The sequence below is a fragment of the Gymnoscopelus microlampas genome (genome assembly GCF_963454915.1).
Source record: "Gymnoscopelus microlampas genome assembly, chromosome: 2".
NCBI classification, from domain to species: Eukaryota; Metazoa; Chordata; class Actinopteri; order Myctophiformes; family Myctophidae; genus Gymnoscopelus; species Gymnoscopelus microlampas.
The window spans coordinates 41,039,869-41,064,571 of record NC_139939.1 but is presented as its reverse complement, the minus strand read 5'-3'; the positions used below and the strand labels follow the sequence as shown (position 1 = coordinate 41,064,571).

Genomic DNA, 24,703 nt, shown 5'->3' with positions numbered 1-24,703 from the left:
CTACCAGGGAAACTCCCCCCTGTCAGGTGACAAGAAGGTCCGTTGGCTCTCATGCACTGAAGGAAGCATGAGCTCGGCCCTGGCCTCCCCAGGCTGTGGGGGACTGGTGTAGCGCTGGTGTAGGGCTGGTGTAGCACCCAGCATCAATTAGGAAATTGGCACCGGGTGAAAAAAATTGCGAGATAAAAATTTAGTTAAAAAAAAAAAAAAAATGTCAGAATCGATAAAATATATATACGAGAGTCGTAATCTACGTCTATAGGGTATAGGCAGACTAATATGACCCTTTCTGATTTCTGTCAGGATGTGTTCCAGGATGTGTTTCCACCTGATTGTTGATCCCTCAAATTAATTGAATGACTCACAACAGGACATGATGCCCCTTTTCCCTAGTAAGCTCTGTGGATAGAGCACATGGGCTAAAGCACTTTCACTTCTGCCCATAGGGGGTGCCACAAATGTGAAAAGTTGCACTGTATGTTATTTCCCCCTGTAGTTTCTTGGGTCCTGATGGACAAATTAGTGGAAATAAGCATGTCATAAATTAAATTTACTACATTTTGAATGTTAATGTTTTACTTTACGATGGCCAGTTTATTAACCTCTCTCTATTTTGTAACCCATTTTTTCACTCAGTGCCAATTGCCTATGTAATCCTGGGCGCTACTCTCCCTCTGCCAGCCTAGGGAGAGCCCAGAACTGAGCATGAGGAGCTAGCAAGCCGCTTCTTATCACCTGCCAGGGGGGAGTTTCCACGGTAGGACGTAGCGTGGAAGGAACACGTTATTCCAACCAGTTCCTTTCCCCTCCATCAGGCGCCCCGGCTGACCAGGGGGAGACGGTAGAGACCAGGATTACAGCATGTTTTTTGTGAGGGTACCTACCCGCTAGGGGTCGGGGAGAACATGCACACTCCACAGGAAGGCCCTTTCGCCAACCCCACCTAGGGTATGGGCACTGATGACGTGGAGGAGAGAACACGCCCCCAGTTTCAATCAATTTTTGCTTCGGATATATTTTTGTATTGTGTATATTTAATTGGATAATTTGCATATTAGAACACATTTGTGGAAATGGGTGTATATATATATATATATATATATATATATATATATATATATATATATATATATATATATACATACATACATACATACATACACACACACACACACACACACACACACACACACACACACACACACACACACACACACACACATTTTTCCCCCTTTCAGATGAGATATCAATTAGGAAAATTAGGAAAATCTTTACATGTATATCATTAATGGATGACTACGGTAGTTGTATTTCTTTGGGAAGGTGTTGTTTTATGTCTTATCACGTATTCAACGTTGTCACGTGTCAAGTGTGTCACGTAACTTAAACACATGTTAAATGACGTTGCCATCTGAACCAGTGTTGCCGTATTTAGTGAGAGAAATAAGCAACCAGGTCTAGGAAAACAAGTCCAAGAGAAGGCCACATGAGCACATTAAACTTAAATGCATCAGCCGATCTACAATTAAGCTCACAACGCGTCGTGATGCGAAGCGTTGTGAGCTTGTAGATCTGCTCTTTTTGAAAAACTCTTGCAATGTTTTGAAACATTCTAACAACAACACAAATGCTCCCTATACCACAACACATTTTCAAGAAAATATTTGAAACCCACCGGTTTAAATAACAATTAAAACATTTGAAGCAATTAAGCCTAAAAAAAAGCAAGTACACTTTAGAAACAACTCACTTTAGATCAAGCCCCAAAAAAAACGCAAACCCGAAAAAAAGCCCAAATTCGCTTATAATAAGCCGCCATGGCAACGCTGATCTGAATCACTTCCTTGTTATTGCCAAGGCTCTACTCTGTTGTTAGCGGACGAGTCCTTTAACGGAGGAACGCCCCTCGGTTGGAAGAAGAAGCTCGAAATGCACTTCCTCAGGTAAAAAAAAAGTGCTTTTCAATGCAGCGAAAACAAAACGTCAACAGCTAACATTCCTCTTTTTGCAATAAAGAAAAACAGTGGCTTGATTTGCGGCTGTATTAGGTTTGTGAAGACCGTGGGCAACTGGCTAACGTTAGCTATACTGGTGGTGGCCGTCGAGCAGAATGCATTTGTGTGTGTGTGGCTAGCTAAGTGAGATCGGTAACAACACTGACTATACTGGGGTACGTTTTACTTCCGCACGATGAATTGAGTGCAAAGGCTTTCTCGGGGTTTAAAATCCTCTTGGCAGATCTTGTATTGACCTGTACTTTCCTGTGTGTTTTTTTTGTGTTGGAAACTGTTAGTAAAGTATTCAATCGACTAATCAATGCTTCTAGCAACACCTCAGTGGTGGAAAAAGTACTACATTTCGAAAGTATTAATACTGCAATGTAGATATACTCTCTTACAAGAAGTCCAGTTCTCAAAATGTACTTGAGTAAAGAATGGTACAAATGTAAAAGTACTCTTGTGCAGAATGTCCCATTTCACAAGTTCAAAATGTATGATGTAAAACAAATGTATGTATTTGTAGATTTGCTATTTTCAAACGGCCGAAATCTATATAGGGCTGAAGTGGTTACTGTGTTTTGTAATAATAATAGACATCTTCAAAGTAACTACTAACTATTGTTTTCAAATAATTGTAGTGTAGTAAAAGTACAATATTTGCCTTGTAGATGTAGTGGAGTAGAAGTAAAACTACAGAAAACTGGAAATACTCCAGTAAAGTAAAAAAAATACCTTCAAATTGGCAGGACTGCTGTGCCCCCCATCTCTTTCGATATGGTCCATGTCTCCTCTTATCTATCTTTTGTTATTATATTATTGTTTGTCTTTAAATGTTTTGATGAATTGAATATGCAGGACCCCAATGGAAACAAGCCATAGTGCTTTCTTGTTTAACCTTTTAGCATCCTTTTGTATGGAACTGTACCTCTGTGCTTTTCTTGCAAACTGTCAATAAAGTATTCAATCAATCAATCAATTGTTGATGTAACCATCACCTTGGCCAGCTGTCAAGTGGCACACACAGGGTGAGAGTGGGCCGTCTCTACCCTGCTTAAGCAGGGATTACTGTGACAGGGTTTAACATGTTCCTTATCACCACACGTAGCTTACGTCACTCTCATACATACACCTGAAACACAACCCGTTATCCCAGGGTTTGTAAACACAGTGCTTCACAATGCGCTCTCCTTTCTGTGAAGATGGTGATGTTTTCTCTTTGCTTCCGTGTCTCTTCTAGGTTTGGAATTTACGCAGAGGGGAGAAAGCAGGGCTTGTCTCAAGCCTAAACATTCCTCTGTTCCTCTCTCTCCATTTGGCTCTCTCTCTTTTCGACTTCTCTCCCCCTCCCTGTTGCCATCATGCTATGCTGGGGAAACGCAGTGGATGGACAGTTGGGGATCGGTGCGGTGCCAAACCCAGTGTTTGAGCCAAGGAACTATAAGGTGTTCAATAGTAGGGAACTTAAAGAAGTATCCTGTGGAGGGCAACACACACTGTTTCTGCTTCACAATGGGAGCGTGTACACGTGTGGCTCCAACAGCTGTGGGCAGCTGGGACACGACAAGGCAGGCACTTATCCAGGTAGGTAAGCTTTCAGTCTCCCTATCTTGGAAAACATGTTAAAATAGTGAAAATAACCGATCTACATCGACACGTTGCGAGCTTGTAGAACGGCTATTTGAACCATTTTAAAATATTTTTCAAAATAGTAAAAAATGCCAAGGCATATGGGGTAAGTTGGTGCGGAAGATAGGGCCCTTGGTCTCTACCCCCTAATAGTCACTGGACATCCGCGCGCAAAGCCCATACTTCTCTGTGCATGTACAAAAAAAAATCTTCGGCGCCTGTGTGCACTGTATTAGTCCTTATTTTTCAATTAAATAGATATGCGTTTTAATCCCTTTGTTGAAAGCGAATGTCTAGCCATATTTTTAGCACCACACTAGTAGCCTGTCTGTGCGGTGTGGATGGAGCTGCATTCAGCAACTTTTTCACACCTTTCAACAGACTTGTCTCCCGACTAAATTCGACTTAAAGTCCGTAGTAGTCAGGAAAACAAAGTTTGGCATGTAATGTCAACAACACTTTGACACGCAGCCAGGAGAAGCCAGGGATTAAACCAGGGAGTTCCAGGAACCTTACGATTCCAAGAGGAATCGTAACTCCTGAGCAACTACCCCAATAGAACATGGTTTCTCTGAACCTCTGTCTTTGCGATCAGCCTGTCTGCCAAGCAGACATATGAGCCATACAAACAAATGCAACAATTTCTTTTTTTGAATTGCACAAGGTATACAGGAATTACATGGATGTAATGTAACAACACAATGTAAGCAAGGTGTTCAAACATAAGCCAACTGTTACAAACTGGTTATTACTGTAAGGACATTATGTATTAGGGAAAGTTTAAACCTTTTTTTATTGGATACACAAGGGGAATCTGCTGTACCTGCCAGAAAGTACCATGATCTGGTCTTATGTTCATATTGTCACTGTGTCGGGTAGAACCTTGTATCTCCACATTTAAACTTTTATTTTTTTCATAAATGAATGCCTTATTTTATTCTTCACTGTATGACAGTGTCTCGCAAAAGTACAGAATGTAGCCGATCCACAAGCTCTCAATGCGTGCACAGGGAGCTTGTAGATCTGCTGTTTTCACAATTTATGAAAAACTACAAATACTTAACCAATGAAACATATTAACAGGATCTTGTGCTGTGACTAAATAAATAATAATTACATTGGATCCATTGGAACACAGTTTCTTTTTTTCTATTTGCTGAAAAGTAACAGTTTTGGACAATGGACATACAAGGTCCCCGCCCAACAGCGATGATATCTTGCATGTGAAATTGTGCATTTAGCTGAAGGTCCTGCAGGCTAATCTGTGGAAAGTTAAGTCAAGAGACTGAAGGTCCAGCGTTGCTGTAGCTATTTCAAGGAGAGTGGAGGCTCTCTTATAGCTGCTAATGAGATTCCAGACACCGTTGATGGTCTGTTTGTATCACGTGGGTGGGCAGAGGTTTTAATGTATTTGTTACCTTGTACAGCAAAGTAGGAGAATCAGAAACTAAAAGGACCATGCAATTAGGCCTTTGGAAATGTATGGATGATAATATTTTGGTGCATTTTGTTTTAGAAATGAAAAGTTTCAACTACCAACACAATAATATTCCTGACCTATGATTACACCTATGACCCGATATTATTATAATAATAATAATAATGTGTCAGTTGAAAAATGCACAGGAAAGATGAATCATTATGCTGCTTTATTTGCCAAAGCCGCAAGCTACTGTGAACAGGAAACCAGTTGGAGCAGAAGTTCACACTGTGGCTGTGGCTTTACCGTGCATTGCCCTCTTTCTTATGCAGCTGACAGCTGTACAATGCTACAATGAGTTTCACAGCCAAATCATTTCACCATGTCTGAAGCAGAGCAGAAAATATAGCGGAGTTGTCTTTCTTTTTTATATTCCATGTGTTTTTGTTTAGTTTTGATCTCACCTGAACATCATTGTCTCCGCCAGGCCGAAGGCTTGGCCGAGACTGTTTTGTAAACGGTGACCCCATGGCCTTTCCTCTAGTGCCACCCTCAGGCCAACTGTCAACTTGGCATACAAGATTTTTCATTATAATGTGATGAACCATAACAAGCTACACAGCGTCTCTGGGATGCTAGCGGGGCTTTTAAATTAGTCTTGTTTAAACATAATTCATCTCGTTCTGCATATTAATCTCAGGTATTTTGTTTTCTACAATTACAATTCTGACCCAGTTTCCATGTCTTCCCATCACATTCCTGGCTGAGAGAATGAAAGAGAAAGTATTTATTTCCATGAAGTCACTGAACTTGCCAAAAAGATTGTTGACCAGATAGTAAGTACATACTAAATAGCTAATGTGGGTTTGGTTTGTGAGGACTGTGTCCATGAGATGATTTTAATGTTTTGTTGATGCATTATATTTGAGTTTTGGGTATCATGCTGGGTGGATTGTTAAGGCATTGTTGTAGGATAAAATGGAAAACAACAAGCCACTCCTCCCCCCAAAAAGACACAAAACGGATGTTAACTTACAATGACATGAAAAAGTAAACATTTGAGCCTTCTCAGTGTAAGATGAAGACTGTACTAACTTGATGTAACTTTCCATTATGATGTTAGTGTGCATGGAGTACTTTTTGATGCACTCTGAGAAGCCTTTTCCGCATCTTATCTTACAGAGCTAGTTCAGGCTCTGGACACTCAGAAGATGGCGGTGGTGTCATGTGGTAGGGCCCACTCCATGGCGGTGAATGAGCAGGGCCAGGTGTTCGCTTGGGGGGCCGGTGAAGGGGGCCAGCTGGGCCTTGGGACCGCAGAGGAGGCTGTTCGAGTTCCCAGGTGAGCCAGTAGCACACTGCTCAGACAAAGGAGAGGGACACAGTTTTTGAATGGAAAAGTGAAAATGACCAGAGAAGACCATTGTCTGTCTTTGCTTTAACTGGAAATGTGTGGAAATAAATGTCAAACTCTCATTTAAAGCTTTGACATGTAATGTTTCATATGGAAACATGTACTTTATGTACATGTACTGTATCTCATCAACACTACAGCCTAGTGGAATAGTGGAGCTGGATGCAAAGAGTACTGTACTGTAGTGTAGTTGTGCGCTTGCAAAACTATGGTCTGTCTAAGGAATGGGAAGTAAACAGTAGGTTGAAGATAATTGGAGTATGCAAATTTTCCCTGATTTTTTTCAAGATTTCAAGATCTATTTTTTCCTTCCAATATGACCCCTTTTAACCCATTAAGACCTGAGGCCGATTAAAAAAATGTTTTCTAAATCCTAACGCTTTGAAAAAAATATATATATTCAAAGATTTGCACAAATGTTCACGATTTTACAAAAATAGCAGATCTACAAGCTCGTAGCGTGGCACTCGGTGCCGAGCTATGAGCTTGTAGATCCGCTATTTTTGAATATCCTAAAGAAATCTAAAAAGTGACACAGATGCGTTCCCGGTCTTAATGGGTTAAGGTTTTGGAATTGTCAGGCAATGTAGATTTAACAATACTATGAGTCCTATTGTATTGTTTAGCCTTGCCGGGCCCATGGCCAACTAGGCCCTTGAGGTAAAAACAAACCTTGAAATGCAATTGTGACCCCAGAGAGAATCATATTTTGGCTTTAGAGAAAACCATTTTGTCACCACAAAGTACTGGTCTTAACCATGTGACATCACAAAATGATTACTTCGCTTAGAACCTTTAGACTTTAAATAGTAACCAGTACGGCAGCTTGAGATACAGTTGTGTTCGGGTAGCTCAGTTAGTAGAGCACTTGCCTTTGGAGTTTGGACCACATGGTTCTGGGTTCCATATGATTATCACAGCTTGGGTAAACTAAGACATGTGGTAAGTACTGGGAACTGATGGTAGGTGTAGAGCAGGTAGCTGCTCTAGCTCAGCAATCCATCTCCCAGGGATCTAGCACATTGTGAAGGGGATAGATGCCATGGTTGCTTGGCTGATGCCGACATAAGCCACGTACTTACTTACTGACACTGTCATCTGCCGCAGGGTGGTAATTGTGGCTCTGACTTGTCAAAAGAGAGCTTCTGTTCTTTCTTATCTCCCTTATTTTTCTCACAATGTAGGACAGGTGGGATGTGATTGCTACTGTAGATTGCTTTTGCTTATCACACACACAAACAATTCTCTTATAATCCCAGTACAAAATACCTTCACTCACAGATAATGTTGACAATGATTGCCTTTAACCACTTAAGCCCTTTATACTTTGTTGTACAATGAATAGCGGAAATAGGCGATTTACAAGCCTACAATGCCTGTGACTACGAAAAGTATTTACTGTTAAACAGCATTTTAGTTTATGAATTGGAACTTACAATGAATTGGGTCTTGTTATTGATCACGAACAGCAATCAAAAACAGCGGTGTGTTCACCGCGTGACCCTGTCGTACGAAGATGCATAAATCAGCCATTATACTGATCTTGATCAACACAAAAACAAATCCCTTTTATAAAGAGGTTTTTGGTAATGCTCTACCCTCATGAGATAATGTATGTTGTTCTGCCCAGGTTGATTAAAAAGCTGTGTGAGCATCGCATCTCTCAAGTTATGTGTGGAAATGAGCACTGCATCGCACTTTCTCGAGGTGAGAAAGGCACAAGCCTTCTATAACTCAACACAAGCCTGGGTATTGACTTAGAGACTAGTGGGACATAATCGGTGTTGATGAGTGGTACCATACGGCACAGAGTGCCAGAGGCTTTCAGTCTTTGGAACAAATATTGTTTGCAACATTCTTTTATGTATATGTATATGTATATGTATATGTATATGTATATATATATATATGTATATGTATATATATGTCTATATGTATATATATATATATATGTATTTATGTATATATATGTATTTATGTATATATGTATATGTTTGTGAACAAACCATGGCTCAAAGTTACTAAAATAACTTCTGATATTGGGTTTGTTTACTTTAAACGTTTAACCTCTTAATAATTCTTTGTTTAAACCTAGATTTTTCTAACAGTATGAATAGTCCACGGTCTATTGTCTACTATCTACTCATATCAATGCATTGTCCCTGCTTTCCTCTCAGATGGCCAACTGTTCACATGGGGCCAGAACTCAAACGGCCAGCTGGGTCTGGGGAAGGGAGAACCCAGCACGCTGACCCCTCAGCCCCTTAAATCCCTATCAGGAATCCCCCTGGCTCAGATCACTGCTGGAGGAGACCACAGCTTCGCCGTCTCCTTGTCTGGAGCTGTGTTTGGTTGGGGCAAGAACAGTGCTGGGCAGCTGGGGCTAAATGATGACCAAGGTATAATAGAATGATGATAAAGTGAAGTTGAACTTGTAACAAGTTGGAGGCTTGTTTCATGTGGAACAGTGGTCCTAATTACAAAATGTTGGAGCTAATGATTTTTTATGCTGATGTTTTGACGAGATTAGTGGGGGCTCCCTGTTAAAATTTGCCACAGATACTGAAGACAACAGGTTACCGCTGCCACTGCTGCTCTTTGCAGACGTTTCAGTGTACAGTATGTGAATTACATGATTGGTTAAACTGACCTTGTATTAAGTAGCTCGGTAGTAACCACAGCATTTATCCTTTAAGTTTTCCTGATTAATTCTCGGAGTATATACACACAAAAAAAGTGCATTGCAAATGCCTACTGAACACATGGGTTTAAGTTCTCAGTCGCCGTAGAATTCAGCATGACTTCTATGGAAGCATGTCAAACACCGAAAATAGCTCACAAAAAGCTCACAACCCGCCGCAGCTCACGGCTTGTGAGCTTGTAGATTGGCTATTTTAGGGTATTAATTATCTAACGTTTATAGAGTATTTGAATTGTTCAAACTAGCAATAGAATATATTTACAGAAGCATCTTCGATAAAACCCTAATGGTCTGGGATATTTCTAAAAAGGTTAAAGCCTCAATCTGCAATTTCTTCAACTGGTTGGCCGTATGTAGAACAGCAAGATGGGTTTTGGAGCAATATTACTGAAACATCATGATCTTACATATTTGTGCTAATTGTTTAGGAACTGGAGTGCAGCGCTCCTTTCACACTGTTTCACAAATCACAGATTAGGACTTGGCCTAACAAAAATTTCCAGTCGTGAAATTTCATTTTGCTTCCAAAATCCATCTGAACACTGCTGTTTTGCGCTGCCTTTCACCAGATCGTGCTGTGCCATGCCACATCAAGTTTCTAAGATCCCAAAAAGTTGTTTACATCAGCTGTGGGGATGAACACACCGCTGCCCTCACAAAGGTATGTATAAGAGAAATGTACACAGCAGCTGCTCACCACAAACTTAACAAAATATTCAGTGATATTTTACCGACATTCAATCGTGTCTTGTATATAACATTGTGCATGTAAACACATCACTGACTAGCCAACCTCACCACACAAAAACAACCAGTCATGAACCAGTGATTTATGTCATTAGGACTGAGCCCTAGTGCATGACAAGCGTTTATTTTATTTGTTTCTAATGGCAAAGCTATGCTACAACCTTTTGTCTTGAAGATCTACACCCAAAACAAAACAAAAAATGAATCAGCACTGTATTGCTTGTCTGACAGGATGGCGGCTTGTTTACGTTTGGGAATGGCTCGCAGGGTCAGCTGGGTCATGACACGACTAACAACGAGCCTTTGCCTAGACGGGTGCTGGAGCTGATGGGGAGTGAGGTGTCCCAAATCGCATGTGGCAGGTAATTTCTAGGCAGCATAATGTCTAGGAAATATTGACATGAATACATGGAATCAGTTAACCTACAGTTTTACCTACCATGCTTCCTTGCATACACCTAGGAGAGCAACAGTTAATCGAACTAACCAATAAAATATTCGATTAATAATTACTCCTTATTTTGGGCATGTTGTAGTAGGAGAACATTTCCCCCCCAAAATGTAAATCTAGTGAAAATAGCCGATCCACAAGCACAAATATGCCAATATGCATTCTAGTCACCAAGTGGGTGGAGTAGGTTGATCTGTCATAAATAAAGTACTTGCATAAGAGTTATGAGCCGGCTATTCATGTCATCAAGATCAAGACAGTTAAACTTTGAGCGCAGTAGTGGGAAAATGTACACTCTGCATTTGACCCAACCTAAGGAGCTGTGAGCAGCCACGGTTCTCTGGGACCAACACCATTTGTAATGCTAGTACCTTGGTCAGAGGGGCACTGGCAAGAGTATGTACCTAGCATGCATGTCTTTTTGGAGGAAACTTCAGGAGTACCTGAAGGGAACCCAACGCAAACGCAACGCAATGCAACAAAAATAAATCCCGCTATGGTTTGAACCTGGGATGTTCTTGCTGTGAGGTGACACTGATAACTATGGGTTACTTCCGTAACCCCGGTTTTGTAAGTTGCGAACGAGTTGTTCACATATGGGAAACAGCGCCCCCTGGCGCGATGACAGAAGCTTCACATTCACTCCCTCAGGGCAAAAACCCTTTTTGGCCCTGTGGGCCTTCCCTCGCTTCCCAAGGTCCCTCCCCCGAGGGCATAAAAAGACCTGGCAAGCGGAAGTCATTCTCTTACACACCAGCTTCCTTCTGCCAAGCAAAAAAGAAGGGTGTTTTTGTGAACAACTCGTTCGCAACTTACAAAACCGGGGTTACGGAAGTAACCCATAGTTTTGTTTCATTGCTCTCTCGTTGTTCACATATGGGAGATATAAACCCCCGGAATGTATCTACAACCAAGATACCACAATACCTGTCCCAGCATCTGGGCGCCAGGGCCCCGCCCCCCTCCGGGACGTGGCCCCCTGGCACCCCGGTGCCCCAAGACCCACCGGGTCCAGGGTACGCCCCCAGACCCACCGGGTCCAGGGTACGCCCCCCAGACCCACCGGGTCTGGGGTACGGAACAAGAAAAAGTGGGGCCCTGACAGACCTAAGTCTGCCTTATAAACTAAAGAAAACAGGCAAAGCCCGTCTAAGTTTAAAGAGGGGAAGGGCCCTGACAGACCGAAGTCCGCCTTATGAATCTAAGGCCCAGAAATCGGCCTGCCATACACTAAGATGTAGGGGCATGGACGGAACCTACAGCCGTTCCATGCACCCGTCCACCCTCAGGTGGAAGCTACGCCCAAGACTGCGTGCGCCATGGAAGACGCCGCCACGTCCAAGCTGTAGAAAGCTGCGAAAGTTGATGGAGACGCCCAACTCGCCGCTGTGCAGACGTCCTGAATAGACACCCCTCTGAAGAGGGCCCAGGACGTCGATACACTCCTAGTAGAATGCGCTCTCAGGCCTTCCGGCACTGGAGCCCCCCTACTAGTGTACGCCAGGCGAATAGCCTCCACAATCCAGCGGGAAAGCGTGGACTTAGTCACTGCCTTCCCCCCTGGTCCAGGGCCCAAGGAAACGAACAACTGACTGGGTCGGTTCGGGGCCGCAGTCCGCCGGACATACAGCCGCAGGGCTCTTACTGGACAAAGACAGTGCAGCCTCTGATCCTCCTCTGAGGTAAAAGGAGGCGGGTGAAAAGCCACCAGCTCGGTCGGTGTCACCACCGCCAGATGGTTCTTGGGGATGAACGCCGGGTTGGGTTTAAGGACCACCCTACTGCCATCACCAGCGAACCTCATGCACTCCGGAGCTACCGACAGGGCATGAATGTCGCTCACCCGTTTCGCTGTTGTCAGCGCAACCAAAAGCACCGTCTTGAGCGTGAGGAACTTTAATTCCACCGTCTCCAAAGGTTCAAAAGGAGGACGAGAGAGTGAGTCGAGCACCAGGACCAAGTCCCACGTGGGGAACAAGGACCGTGAAACAGGATGTTCACGCAACGCGCCCTTCATGAACTGGCACACCAGGGGCTGTCTTCCCACGGTTTTCCCATCATCGAAACCAACATGGTTGGCAGAGATGGCCGCCAGATACACTTTGATCGTAGAGAAAGCATTTCCCAGATCCAACCTATCCTGTAGGAAGGTCAGGACGTCCGCTACTGATGCCTGGAACGGGACCACGACCGGGGACCGTTCCACACACCACTCCTCGAACACACCCCACTTCGCTCCGTAGACGGACCTAGTGGAGTGTGCCCTAGCGGCCTGAATAGTAGCCACTACTCTAGGTGGAAGACCAGACGCAGTCAAATTCTCCCTTTCACGGGCCAGACCCACAGGTCTAGGTCTGCGGGTCTGTGATGACGGATTTCGCCCCCCGCCTGCTGCACCAGGTCCTCTCGCAGCGGGAGGGGCCAGGGCCGATCGTAAAGGAGGGGAGCTATCTCCGACCTCCACGTGCCCCATGCTGGAGCCACCAGCAGTACCGTCAGGTCCCGGAGCCTGATCCGTTCCAGGGTGGGATGGATCAGCTCCAGCGGCGGGAACGCGTAGAGCAGTCCCCTCGGCCACTCGTGCGCCAGGGCGTCCCCACCCAGCGGAGCCTGGCCTTTCACTGAGAAAAACAGCGAGCACTTCGCGTTCTCCTCTGATGCAAACAGGTCCACTCGGGGCCGTCCGAACCTGGCCCAGATCTGGTTTGCGACCGCGGGGTGCAGAGACCATTCCGAAAAATGGATCTTGCCTCTGGACAGAAGATCGGCTCCCCTGTTCAGAACCCCTGGTACATGAGAGGCGCTGATTGACTCCAGGTGCGTGTCGCACCACAGTATCAGCCTCCGCGCCAAATCGTCCAAGGTACGAGACTTCAAGCCTCCTTGCTTGTTGATGTAGGCCATGGTCGTGGTATTGTCCGTCTTGACCAGAACGTGACAGCCACTGATGTGGGGCTTGAAGCGTTTCAACGCCAAAAAGACCGCCATCAACTCCAAGTAGTTGATGTGGGCCCTCCTCAAACTGAGGTCCCACACACCCCTGGCCGTCCTGCCCTCGAAGGTAGCGCCCCAACCGGTCAGACTGGCATCTGTGGTTATCATCTTCCTGGAGATGATCCTTCCCATTGGGACGCCTTCTGACAGGAAAGAGGCTATTTTCCATTGACGAAGAGACTGCATGCACGCTGCGGTCACCGTTACCCGGCGAAAACCCTGAGTGACCGGGATCCCTAGGGAGCCCACCCATCTCTGAAAAGGGCGCATGTGCAATCTGCCCAGACGTACCAGGGAAATGGCTGAAGCCATGAGCCCTGCCGCCCTCATGCAGGTCGTGTACTGGACCTTGCGTTCCAGTTGAAACATGGCCAGACACTTCAGAAAAGAGACTATCCTCTCCTGAGATAAGCGAGCCCTGAGAGTAATAGCGTCCAGCTCGATACCTATGAAAGTAGCGTGTTGGGACGGGGTGAGCATGCACTTCTCGAGGTTCAGTGTGAAACCTAGGGAGGTCAGATGCGACACCACTGTATGGGTGTGGTGAACCACCTCCTGATACGAGTCCCCGCTCAGTAGCCAGTCGTCTATGTAACTCGCGATGCGAATGCCCCTCTGCCTCAGAGGAGCTATCGCTGCCTGAGTGCATTTCACAAACACCCTGGGACTCAACGACATTCCGAACGGGAGGACCAGGTATTCGTACACACGACCCTCGAATTCGAAGCGCAGGAATTTCCTGTGCGGCGGGTAGATGGGAACGTGAAAATATGCGTCCTTTAGATCTATCGAGCTCCACCAGTCGCCCTGTCGGACTGAACGTAGCAAAGCCGCTGCCGTCAACATTTTGAACTGAAAAGTTTTCAAATACCTGTTGAGAGCTCTGAGATCCATGATGGGACGTAAACCTCCTCCTTTCTTCTTGACTAGGAAGTATCTCGAGTAGAAACCGAGCCGGCTTTCTCCTGGTAATACTTCCCGCACGGCGTTCTTGCGTAACAGGGAGGCTATCTCCTCTCGTAACGTCGCAGCCGCTTGACCACTCGCTCGTGACAACAGTACTTTGTTGGACATGGGTGGTTTGGTGGAAAATTGCAGTTTGTACCCCCGTGCTATCGTACGGAGCACCCAGGCGTTGGGGTTGCATTGTTTCCATTTCTCGATGCGCATCGACAACGGATTGGGAGGGGTTGTTATCGTAGTCGAGCAAACCCAAGCCGCCCTCTTGGCTGCACTCGTTGGTCTGGCGAGAGTGCTTCCTACTACTTCCGGGTTCACGTGCGTGGCCATCGTTGTAGTTCTGGCTAACCGCGTGGGCCTTGCCAATGTGTTTGTCGACACGTGTCCGCGAGCAACGGCGGCCATCTTGTCCAGCGACACGTGTCGCTGGGTGGGGGCGGCCATTTTGGCTGCCCCCCCCCGTCTCCCAAACACATTGGCTTATCTTTACCTTGTGGCGCATCTTGGACCAGGAAAAATTTTGGCGTGACCCGTGTAGCAAGTGACGGTTTTGGCCCGCCACAAAGCCCTCGTTCTGTCCAGCGACCGCCATGGACCCCCTTGTGGGGGTCCGTAGCGGTCGCTGGCTCATTTTCATTTCGACTGTTTGTTGGGATTTTTTGTTGTTTTTTCTTTTGTTTTTTATTGCACAAGCATTTATTGCCATATAAAAAACATTTTTGGTAACATTTGCAGTAACAACAGGTGACACATAGGCATGCACATTTAGTCCTTTGGTATGTGTAAGTGTGCTTTGAAACTTGGAGCCCGGGGCGCAATATTCTGTCGCCGCCGTAAACTCCGGAGAGAATCTCCTCCTCTTCCTCGCCGTCCTGGGACTGAGGCCCGAGGCCACTAGACCCAGACATGAAACCACCGTCTCTGGGGGGAGGGAACCGGGGGAGATATCTTCCCTGCTCTCTTGGCAGGAAAACACAGTGTCACCTAGTCCGCTTGGAGCCGCGGCCCCGGTAGGCGCCTCTCTGGGGCTTGTTAGGTGGGGGTCGTGTGCGGTCGTCCTCCCTCCGGTCTCGCTGTTCGCCTCTGGCGGCGGGCGGGGCGGAGAAGGACTGGGTGTGACGAGACGGGGCGTCCTGCCGGGTGGGTGGCCTGCCTCTCTCCGGTCGTGCAGGACGGGGATGTGGCTTGGGGAGAGGGGGTCTGGCTGGAGCTTGAATACAAGACAGAGCGGCTTCGTCCTGCGCCTTACGTACCGCATGGCTGTCCTGTAGATATTCCATGCCCCCGTGGAAAAGGTTATCTGCGGTCACTTTTAGGTTGAGCAGTTTCTTTTTGTCGTCCACACCCCTGAAGTTAACGTGGTCGAGCCACCGAGCCCTCTCGTGGGTCACACACAATCCTAGGCCCCTGCCGGTCCACTCGGTTGAGTATTTGTTGAGCGAGATTATTTCTTGAGTGAGGCGTCGCATCTCCGTCAGCTGCAGAGGTGTGGCGGCGTCTCCTGCCTCGCTCAGGAGTACCGCCAGGGACCCCTGCAGCAGAGCGGCGGCATTAAGGGCTCTGGCGCCCGACGCAAACGCCTTGTAAACAGCCTTGGTGGCCACGGAGCCAGCGATGTCCTTTTCGTTTGTCAGACAGGGAGGTTCTTTCGCTGTGGAGAACGGAGCCTTCTGTCCGCGGTGGCTGTGGAGAAGAGACATGGCCAAGGTGCGATTCATGGGGGGGACGACAACGAGGCCGAGTTCGCCCGCCCCCGCACAATCTATGTTGAAACGTAGTCTCTTTGGCTCAGCATCGGGGCCCAGTGGATTGTCCCATGACTTGGAAAGAGCTGTACTGAAACCCTTAGCCAGGGGAAGCTTGGATTTCTTTACGACTTTTTCGTCTACTGATTCGAGACCTTGCCATTCTGAAAGGCTCTTGGCGGGAGTTTCCTCGACATCATCGCCCGGCCATCTGAGCCCGCAACGAACGGTGGCTGTTCTGTAGAGCTCCAGTGTTGTAGCCACGTCTTTTTCCGCCGGTGGAGGAGGCTGGTCCGCGGTAGCCTCCACAGGTAAAGTAGCAGGGGGGAGGGGTCCCCCTTCGGGTGGGCCGAGGGCCGGGGGGCCGCGGTCCGTGGTCTCGGTGTCGTGCAGCACGACCTGCTCGGTGTTGTGCAGTACGTCCTCCTCGACTTCGTCGACAACGTGGTAGTTGTTCCCGTCGTCGTCTTGGTGTCGCTGTAAGGCGGTGACGGCCCCGTTGTCCTCGTCGGAGGCAACGCTCTCCGGTGGAGAGTAGTAGCGAGAGGCTACCTGTTGTCTTTCGCCACCTCTGCGGCCCCCAGGCGGGGAGGAAGGGGAATCTATGCGGGGCTCGGCGCTGTCGTAGGTCCCCCTCACAGTAGGAGAGCGAGAGCGCGGGGTTGCTGCCCCACCCTCTCTGTGAGAGGAACGAAGCTGCTCTGGAGGCTCCAGAGCACGTGCAGAGCCGGCTGCTGCCGAAGAGCGGGGCCGTCGAGTGCGGTCTTCCCATCCGGCGGCTAGGCTAGATGGCCCGCGGTCCATTGAACGACGGGAGGCGAAGTAGCGTCGGTCCCCGTCGAACTCGTCCTCGTAGTCGTAGTCGTCGTGGAAACGAGGTGGTGGGAAGGACCTTTGGGCCCTGGAGAACCGGTCCCGAAGATCGGAGGTGTGCAGGCTTGCACAATCGAAGTACCTCGGGTCACCGTAGAGAGCGTCCTCAGCATGCGCGAGACCCAGGCAGGTCACGCAGTGCTCGTGTGTGTCCCAGTCGTCGAGGAAAAGGCGACAGGAACGAGAGCCGCATCGTCGCGGGGGAGGCTCCAGGCTGGCCTCCCGGAGTTGGCGATCGGCGACGGCTTGACGATCCCGTCGAGCCATGAGAAGAAGGGTTGGCTAGGCTAGGCTAGCTTGTAGTTTCGTGGTGTTTTCCCACCGGGAAAACGAAGAGGGAGAAGAGGTCGGGGAACTCGGTGGACAGGGATCCAACCCGTCGCTTTAGAGCTTGTAGTTACCCGCGACCTTGTTTGTTGTAGAGTGAAGCTCCTTCACCGGCTTGGCAGAAGGAACAAAGAGAATGACTTCCGCTTGCCAGGTCTTTTTATGCCCTCGGGGGAGGGACCTTGGGAGCGAGGGAAGGCCCACAGGGCCAAAAAGGGTTTTTGCCCTGAGGGAGTGAATGTGAAGCTTCTGTCATCGCGCCAGGGGGCGCTGTTTCCCATATGTGAACAACGAGAGAGCAATGAAACAAAACCACTGCGCACCATGACGGCACCACCATACAAACTTTGAATAAGTCCTCTCGTGTTTTCTTATTCTCTCTCTCTCTTCTCGTCTTATTTCCCTCTCTCTGTCAGGCACCACACCCTGGCGTTCGTGCCTTCCTCTGGTATGATGTATTCATTTGGTTGTAACATTCATGGGCAGCTGGGAACAGGGATGCGGGCAGACACCAGAAGCCCATTTCCTGTCAAGAGCAGCAACCTCACAGGAAATTCTCAGAGAACAGGTGAACTATATGGCTAGTGGCTTTTTAAAATCTCATTAAAATAAAGAGCACAGGCAGTTGTACAAAAGGCTTAGGGGCTATATTTCCCCTCAAGCACATTTAGAGAGTATTGTGTGTGAGTTTCATTTGTCTTTTTACATAAAAGGAAGAAAATAAAACGATCTTGAACTAAATTATTCATGAAAGAAATGCACATTGAACATCTTCTGAAGGAATGGAAACCTGAGTGTAGTCTCAACCATTTATAGTGAAAATTCAGCTAACACTTTTCTTGTATTCCTCTCTTCTTTTTCGGAATAGATTGTTGCACCATAACCAAAATCAACTGTGGTGGAGACCATAATTTTGTATTGTGCTCTGATGAGCAGGTAAGACCAATGTTGGTTTTCCTTTTGCTAAAAAAAATAAAACAAAACAAAAACCAGTCACATCAACAATTTAAACTTGATTCCAAGTACTAGTATGTGTTATTACCATAGCTTATCATTTACAAATTTGTATGGCGTAATAATAATAAATAATTTATTATTATTAGGGGTAAAGTAGTAAATGGTTAAACAGAAAGATGATACATTAATTAGTAGTTTGTACAGGAGACATTTATTTTACCACATATCAACGATTAGAAACAGAAATGCTTGAGTCTGTGAATTCAGTTTCCATATTACGCCACAGGGAGGCAGTGGTGCCTTAGGTTTTGCCTAGTCTAGTTTGTAAAGTCAAGTACACTTAAATGTGTTGTCCTGGCTATTTCTGTGGATAGAGCAAGGTACTAGCACTCTACCCAGCTTATGGGTTCCATTCCCTGTGTCTGTCATTAGCTATTGAAAGGCACTAATGGAAAACTAAAGATTTAAATGTTGGTTCCATTCCTTGTGTTGCCCTTTGGCTAGAACCTCCACACACCAGCACTGCTGTGGTGTTATGTTGCGCACAATGGAAGTGGCACTTTTTTTTTTCTCCATATAGATATCTGCTACCAGAGGGGAAAATAACTGCTATATATTCAGTAAATGTTTTCTGCCAACTTGTATGTTTTGAAACCTTCTTCCTCAAGACGTATAGTAATAAAATCAATGTGTATTTGTTCGCTTGACAAATCATGGTGGTAGCAGACACATCTGTGCCAGTCTGTGGGGCTTCATAAGAGACAATGGGAACGCCATCATGGAACTGTCGTGGCATAGTGTTTGTGTGGCCACCTTAAAGGAGTAGTTCACCCAAGAATTATTTTCTATCAATTTGTGAAATGACTCTTTATCTTGTTTCTACTCTTTACCTTCCTCTATACAGACTTCTGTCCCTCCAGAAGACTTCAGGGTGAACAACATCAGTAAAGGCATCTCTCTAATCAACTATGAGAGCTTAAATTCATGGAGAATTAAACTAATAGACAACACAGACTCTAGTGTCACAAAGTAAGTCACTGATAAAATATCATCATTGGAGATACTACAATTATGTATATACAAAAACTAATGTTTGGATTTGTATTTTTGTGTGTATATTTGACCATAATGTCATTATTGTATTATCATTTGCACATACACCTAACCCAATTCTAGCCTTACATGCTGCCAGTCTATGTACGTCAGAAGGATGTTGTGCCAATCTTTGGAGAGAAATCGGTCTAATTAAAGCTCTTTAATGTAGCATTGCTGATCAGCAGCCTATACTTACCTGGTACAAAATGAGTTTCGTAACAAATGTCCTGATCTGTTTCCACAGTGACATCATACTTCTGCTCTCCTCCACGGCCTGCTGGAATGCCAGCTTTCTGGACCAAAGGTACCCAAAGCCTCTCCATTCTGATCTATGCCTGATGTAAATGTTGCTAAACCTTCTCTAACATCTACAGTACTGAATGTTCAATTAAAATAGCAATGCTGAGGTTTTGAATGGTATCTCATGCTAGCTGACGAGAATAATGCCAGGTGTAATTTGTTGTACTCCACTTGTCATATATGCATTTTCTGTCCCGAAAAGAAAAAAAAATGTTTTTTTAGGTAGCTTTTCCCTCTGGGCAAAAAGGGGGGGGGGGGAGGATGACACATCTTTGCACTTAATTGGGTTCCAATGAAATATTTGTATTGCATCATTATTGAATTATTATGTCCTGCCCCATTTATATAAACTATCTGTGGAAACATCAACCCTCCTGGCAGTGAGAAACATTGTCCCCCTGCCTGCATCAAGATGATCTTTTGCAGTTCAAACCAGGCATCAGAATGGGAAAGAAAGGTGATTTAAGTGATGCTGAACATGGCATGCCAAACAGGCTGGTCTGAGTATTTCAGAAAATGGTGATCTATTCACCTCAGCCCTAGCTTACTGTTTTTACAGGAATCGCATGATAATGTATAATCAAATATGAGGATTCTGTCCGTGTCATAGGATCTTTAAGACATCCTGGCTTTTAATGCTATGCCATAGCTCAACTCAAGTGTTAGTTTCAAAATATTCTAAAACCTGGAATTAAGAGACCAAGACCTAAGTACATTTTTTCAAATTGGTGCACAACTTTACAATGGCCAGAATTATTGTCTTGTAAGTAAACAACAATAGCCTGCTGTGTAACTATTTTATGTACACATAATGTCTAATGTTCTTCCAGGGGTACAAACAACATAATGTGCAAACAAAGTGTACCAACATAATTGTTTGTGCATTGTGCTGTGTGTTTCCCCTACCATTGTATTGGGGGGACACTCAAGAGAACAGCAGGAGACTGTCTCATTAACTGCTATAAAAGCCAAGAGAGTTAAATAGAGATAGACAGACTTCGAACCCAAACATCTGAAAATCAGGCGACAATATTGGCGTTTATTTTTTTTTATTCAAACAAACAAGCACTGGTTATTTATCATTCATTAATTCATTTACAACGACCCTCAGTGCTTGCTGCTGTGGCGTTCCAGCAGTGCTGCCGTGTGTGGAGAGATGACTGCTTGCATGAGAGCACTGCGGAATGTGCAGAGCTTAAATGGCTTGCACTTTGGCCTAGTTTATTGTAAACACTTGTGTTGCGCATCCACAGTTTTCAGAGCTGCACAACACAAATCTTAAAACTTATAAAGAAATCAGAATTGTCACGTGGAGACATATAAGTAAGGATAGCTTGTTTTCTATTATGGATTGAATCTGTCATCAGGCATCCGGTTCATTATTAGTCTCTCAAAGCAATGCTACACAGTACAATCCTCAGTGTTTAACTCTGAAGATTATTTTGTGTACCTATTTGCTCATGCGCCTGTTTTTCTGTGACTCCTGGGAATGGGTTTACATGTGACATCACAGGGTCTGCATGACTTTGTTCTGTCACATACTCAAATGTACACACACACACACACACACACACACACACACACACACACACACACACACACACACATGCACACACATGCACATACTTACTCATTACACACACACACACACACACACACACACACACATACACACACATACACACACACACACACACACACACACACACACGCACACGCACACGCACACGCACACACACAAGTACAAATGTGTACATGCACACAGTATCTCATGCTATCAAGTACAAAGTGCTGATAATGTTAGCTTGGAAAAGATGACTATCTAGATGGGCAGTGAGATCCATGGAGGAGGTCAGACCACATTAAACTCCAATGCAGGTGTGAGTGTTGCTGGATGCTGAATCATCACTAGATGCCTATCGTGTCATGGGAATGAGGACTGAATCCCTGTACTAGCATCCTAAAGGACCCGAAAGTACTGGGTTGGGGTTGTGTAGTTGGTTACCTTGCCATAAGTTTGGGTTGTGTAGTTAGTTACCGTGCCAAGATATAACTCCAAATATTGGTGAGATATCTTCAGTAGATATCTTAGTAGTACAGTTGCTCCTTGATTAGACATTGAAATAGACTCGTCATTGACTTACTGCACATTGCACAGTGAAACAGGTCTCAAAGCCACTCTCCTAAAATGGATCATTATGGTGAAAATACTCGATACACACACAGCTGGACTGCATGTATCGGTATCACTGGGCCAACGTCTTTTTACCATATTTAACGTTCCGTGGATGTATTACCTTTCACAATTTAGTTCTTCCTATGGCAAGGTAAGGGGAGTGCTCCTTTTTATCCTGTGTATGTATGTGCAAAGTTTAACAAATCACTTACAAATGTGAGGTTACAACTATAACCACGGTTCTATGAAACATGAGTGCTTTACTCATTATGGGTACATTTCTTAATCAGTTGTCGTGTTGTCTGACTTGACCAGGTATGCGTATGGGAGAAACACTTGGAACGTCAAGTGCACTGCCAGGAGCTCTAAGAAGTTTATGTGCTCTGACCCCACAGTGGAGCCCCAGAGACCACTTGCTGTTCTGCTGCTGTTTGTGGCACCCCAACCACTCTGACTGGCATGGTGGTGGCTACCTACCCAGTTGTACTTCCCGGGAGAAAATGTGGGAATCTATTTATATCGGTGACTGGGAACAGTTCAGGAGTGTATGGAGTGCCCAAACAAGGATGGCTTGTGACATATTCAGATTAATTTGCTTGATTTATGGCTTTCAGAGAGCAGTGCCTTTTAATTACTTTGTATAGCTCAGCTGGGAGGCACAGTAAATGCAAAGACTGTAAATGCCCTCTGTGGCAGCCTTGTGGTGTTTTTTTGTTTAGCAAACAGTCTCCACCAGACTTAGTCTAGTGCATACAGTATTATGACTGGATACAACATGCAATATAAATATCCGAGGACGTATACTGTAAATACGTTCCATCCTTGGACCTTGGAACCTTGATGGGTATAAGATATCTCATGTTGATCAGTAATGAGAGGCTTCAACCACTGGCTCTTCTTTATCAGCAATGGTCATGCCACTACGATGCCTCACATCTTGGTTGTTGATGTTATTAAGAATAGCCTAGTTACCATCAGGTTTAGAATTGTGTTTTAAATATGTTACGTTTTAAATGCTTGATTTTACAATGGACAGAGTTATTTTGTTGTAAATAAACGGTACTGTGGTTTTGCTGTTTTGTTTGTCTTTAAATGGAGGCAATAGTCACTATTCCCGGCTCGTTCTCAGATAGGATTTGATGCCCTGACATAGCACATGTTGTGTACATGACAGCTGATGTGGATAAAACATTTTCAAAGGATCAGAATCCTTGATGAGGTGTAAAATAGACAATCGCAAAACTTGATGTATGCTTTGATTGGAGTCGGACCTGATTCCCATCTTGGGAGATCGGATTGGGGCAACATATGTGTGTAAATGTGTCTACCTTTTCTGTGAGCTCAACCCACAGTTGCCCTGCCACATGTCAGGTTAGAATAGGCTTCAACACGTATCTAATCCAAAGCGTCACAGGTCCTTACATTAATAGCTCGCCACAACATCCAAGAGTCTATTTATATCATATTAGTGACCACATGTGTACAACAAAAATGGAGCTTATTAAAAAACATCTGTTTTTTTTTAATACAAAACGACAGAACGTTCATGTAGGATTTCGATCCTAGGCCACAATGTCCCAAATGTGTCTCCAGAGATGGGGAGGGGGGGCATCTTGACGGCTATGTCTTATGTACAACAATCATGTTTTTGTTTGCTTCGTCAGTGATGATGGTCACTTCAAGACCAACCCAAAGATCCCAGGCATTGACTTCAACTCCATCAGACTGCTGTTTGAGACACTCTGCAAACCATCTTTCTCAGGACTTCTGGAGCAGGTAACTGAGAGTGATGTATTTAGAAGTCTGTGTATAAGGCAATGCACTACAGTTTACAGTTTCTGCATTTAGCAGACGCTCTTATTCCAGAGGGATTTACAGTAAGCAAAGGACACCAGATTATACATCATAATACATTATGTACTACTCCCTTGTTCCAAGTAGCTTGGTCTGCATTGTAGTTGTAATTGTTCTCATCTTCATCTTCAATTTATAATTTGGGACATTAGCAGATGCTCTTTTCCAGAGCACATTACAAGTGCAAGATCAGAGTATTCCATATCACTAATTTGAACGGAAATTATTTGATGTTCCATTTACATCCAAAATACTGTGCAGTGTTTTTTTTTGTTTTTTGTTTTTACACTGAGCAGTGTGTGCTGAATGGTTTACATCAGTGATGATGACACTGGGATACAATCTGAATGTGAAAACTACAACTATTACTTCCTATATTTTAGCCGCTACACTTGTCACCACCCCATGTTGTGTTAAGAGAGGTGAGAAACTGAAAACGGATTAAGTCCTAACATCTGTCCAGCCAGCTATTTTCACAGCAAATGGTGTGAAAGTACTTTGGAAGAAGTTTTCAATTGAATTATTATTATTACTAGACCACCATACCCGTCGGGGGATATGAGCACCCAAAGTGCGTCATGGTCCGCTTGTTTCACGAATGTGGCAACACCGGCGCTTGTTGCACGCACATGATTTGGCAACCCGGGAGCCAGCGTACACAAAAACGCTAAACAGCTGACATTCGGGGAAATTGAAAAACGGGCTTCGCTGTTCCGTGCACATGGTAAGGGTCAATGGCTGTGTGCAAATTGCAGATCAATTGCTCCAGCCACTGAGGAGAACCGGGCAGAAGAGATTTTGGGGACAAACACACAGACGGGGACAGACAGAGCTTTGTAGAATTATAGGATGATGATAATTCCACTCCATGATAGCACAAATCATGGAGTGGTTTAATCGAAAGGTTTAATTAAAGAAGTGATTTTTGTTAGCCAGACTGTCTGTAACTAACATATTCCCATACTGTTTCTGGCGGGGGCACAGTGACATTAAACTTACTGTATGTTATGACTCGGATGAGATATTCAGAGCCAAGGACACAAAACCAGCACCTGTTTGGGTG

The 24,703-nt window shown here is 45.2% G+C and overlaps 1 protein-coding gene across 5 annotated transcripts in view; it reads left to right on the top strand.

Moving 5' to 3' along the window:
- The first annotated feature begins 1,864 nt into the window (after positions 1-1,864).
- herc3 (HECT and RLD domain containing E3 ubiquitin protein ligase 3) overlaps positions 1,865-24,703 on the top strand; it is a 38,285-nt gene continuing 15,446 nt past the window's right edge. The window contains exons 1-12 of one of the 5 annotated variants that reach the window (XM_084041866.1): positions 1,865-1,943; positions 3,238-3,581; positions 6,229-6,388; positions 8,091-8,167; positions 8,638-8,859; positions 9,731-9,822; positions 10,140-10,270; positions 17,675-17,826; positions 18,127-18,194; positions 19,120-19,244; positions 19,555-19,614; positions 23,451-23,562. In XM_084041866.1, the coding sequence (XP_083897992.1) occupies positions 3,359-3,581; positions 6,229-6,388; positions 8,091-8,167; positions 8,638-8,859; positions 9,731-9,822; positions 10,140-10,270; positions 17,675-17,826; positions 18,127-18,194; positions 19,120-19,244; positions 19,555-19,614; positions 23,451-23,562 (1,422 nt within the window). In that variant the 5' untranslated portion in view covers positions 1,865-1,943; positions 3,238-3,358. Of the gene's footprint in view, positions 1,944-2,013; positions 2,171-3,237; positions 3,582-5,791; positions 5,883-6,228; positions 6,389-8,090; positions 8,168-8,637; positions 8,860-9,730; positions 9,823-10,139; positions 10,271-17,674; positions 17,827-18,126; positions 18,195-19,119; positions 19,245-19,554; positions 19,615-23,450; positions 23,563-24,703 lie in introns of those variants that run through there. The other 4 variants (XM_084041867.1, XM_084041868.1, XM_084041869.1 and 1 more) reach the window with 4 other exon arrangements.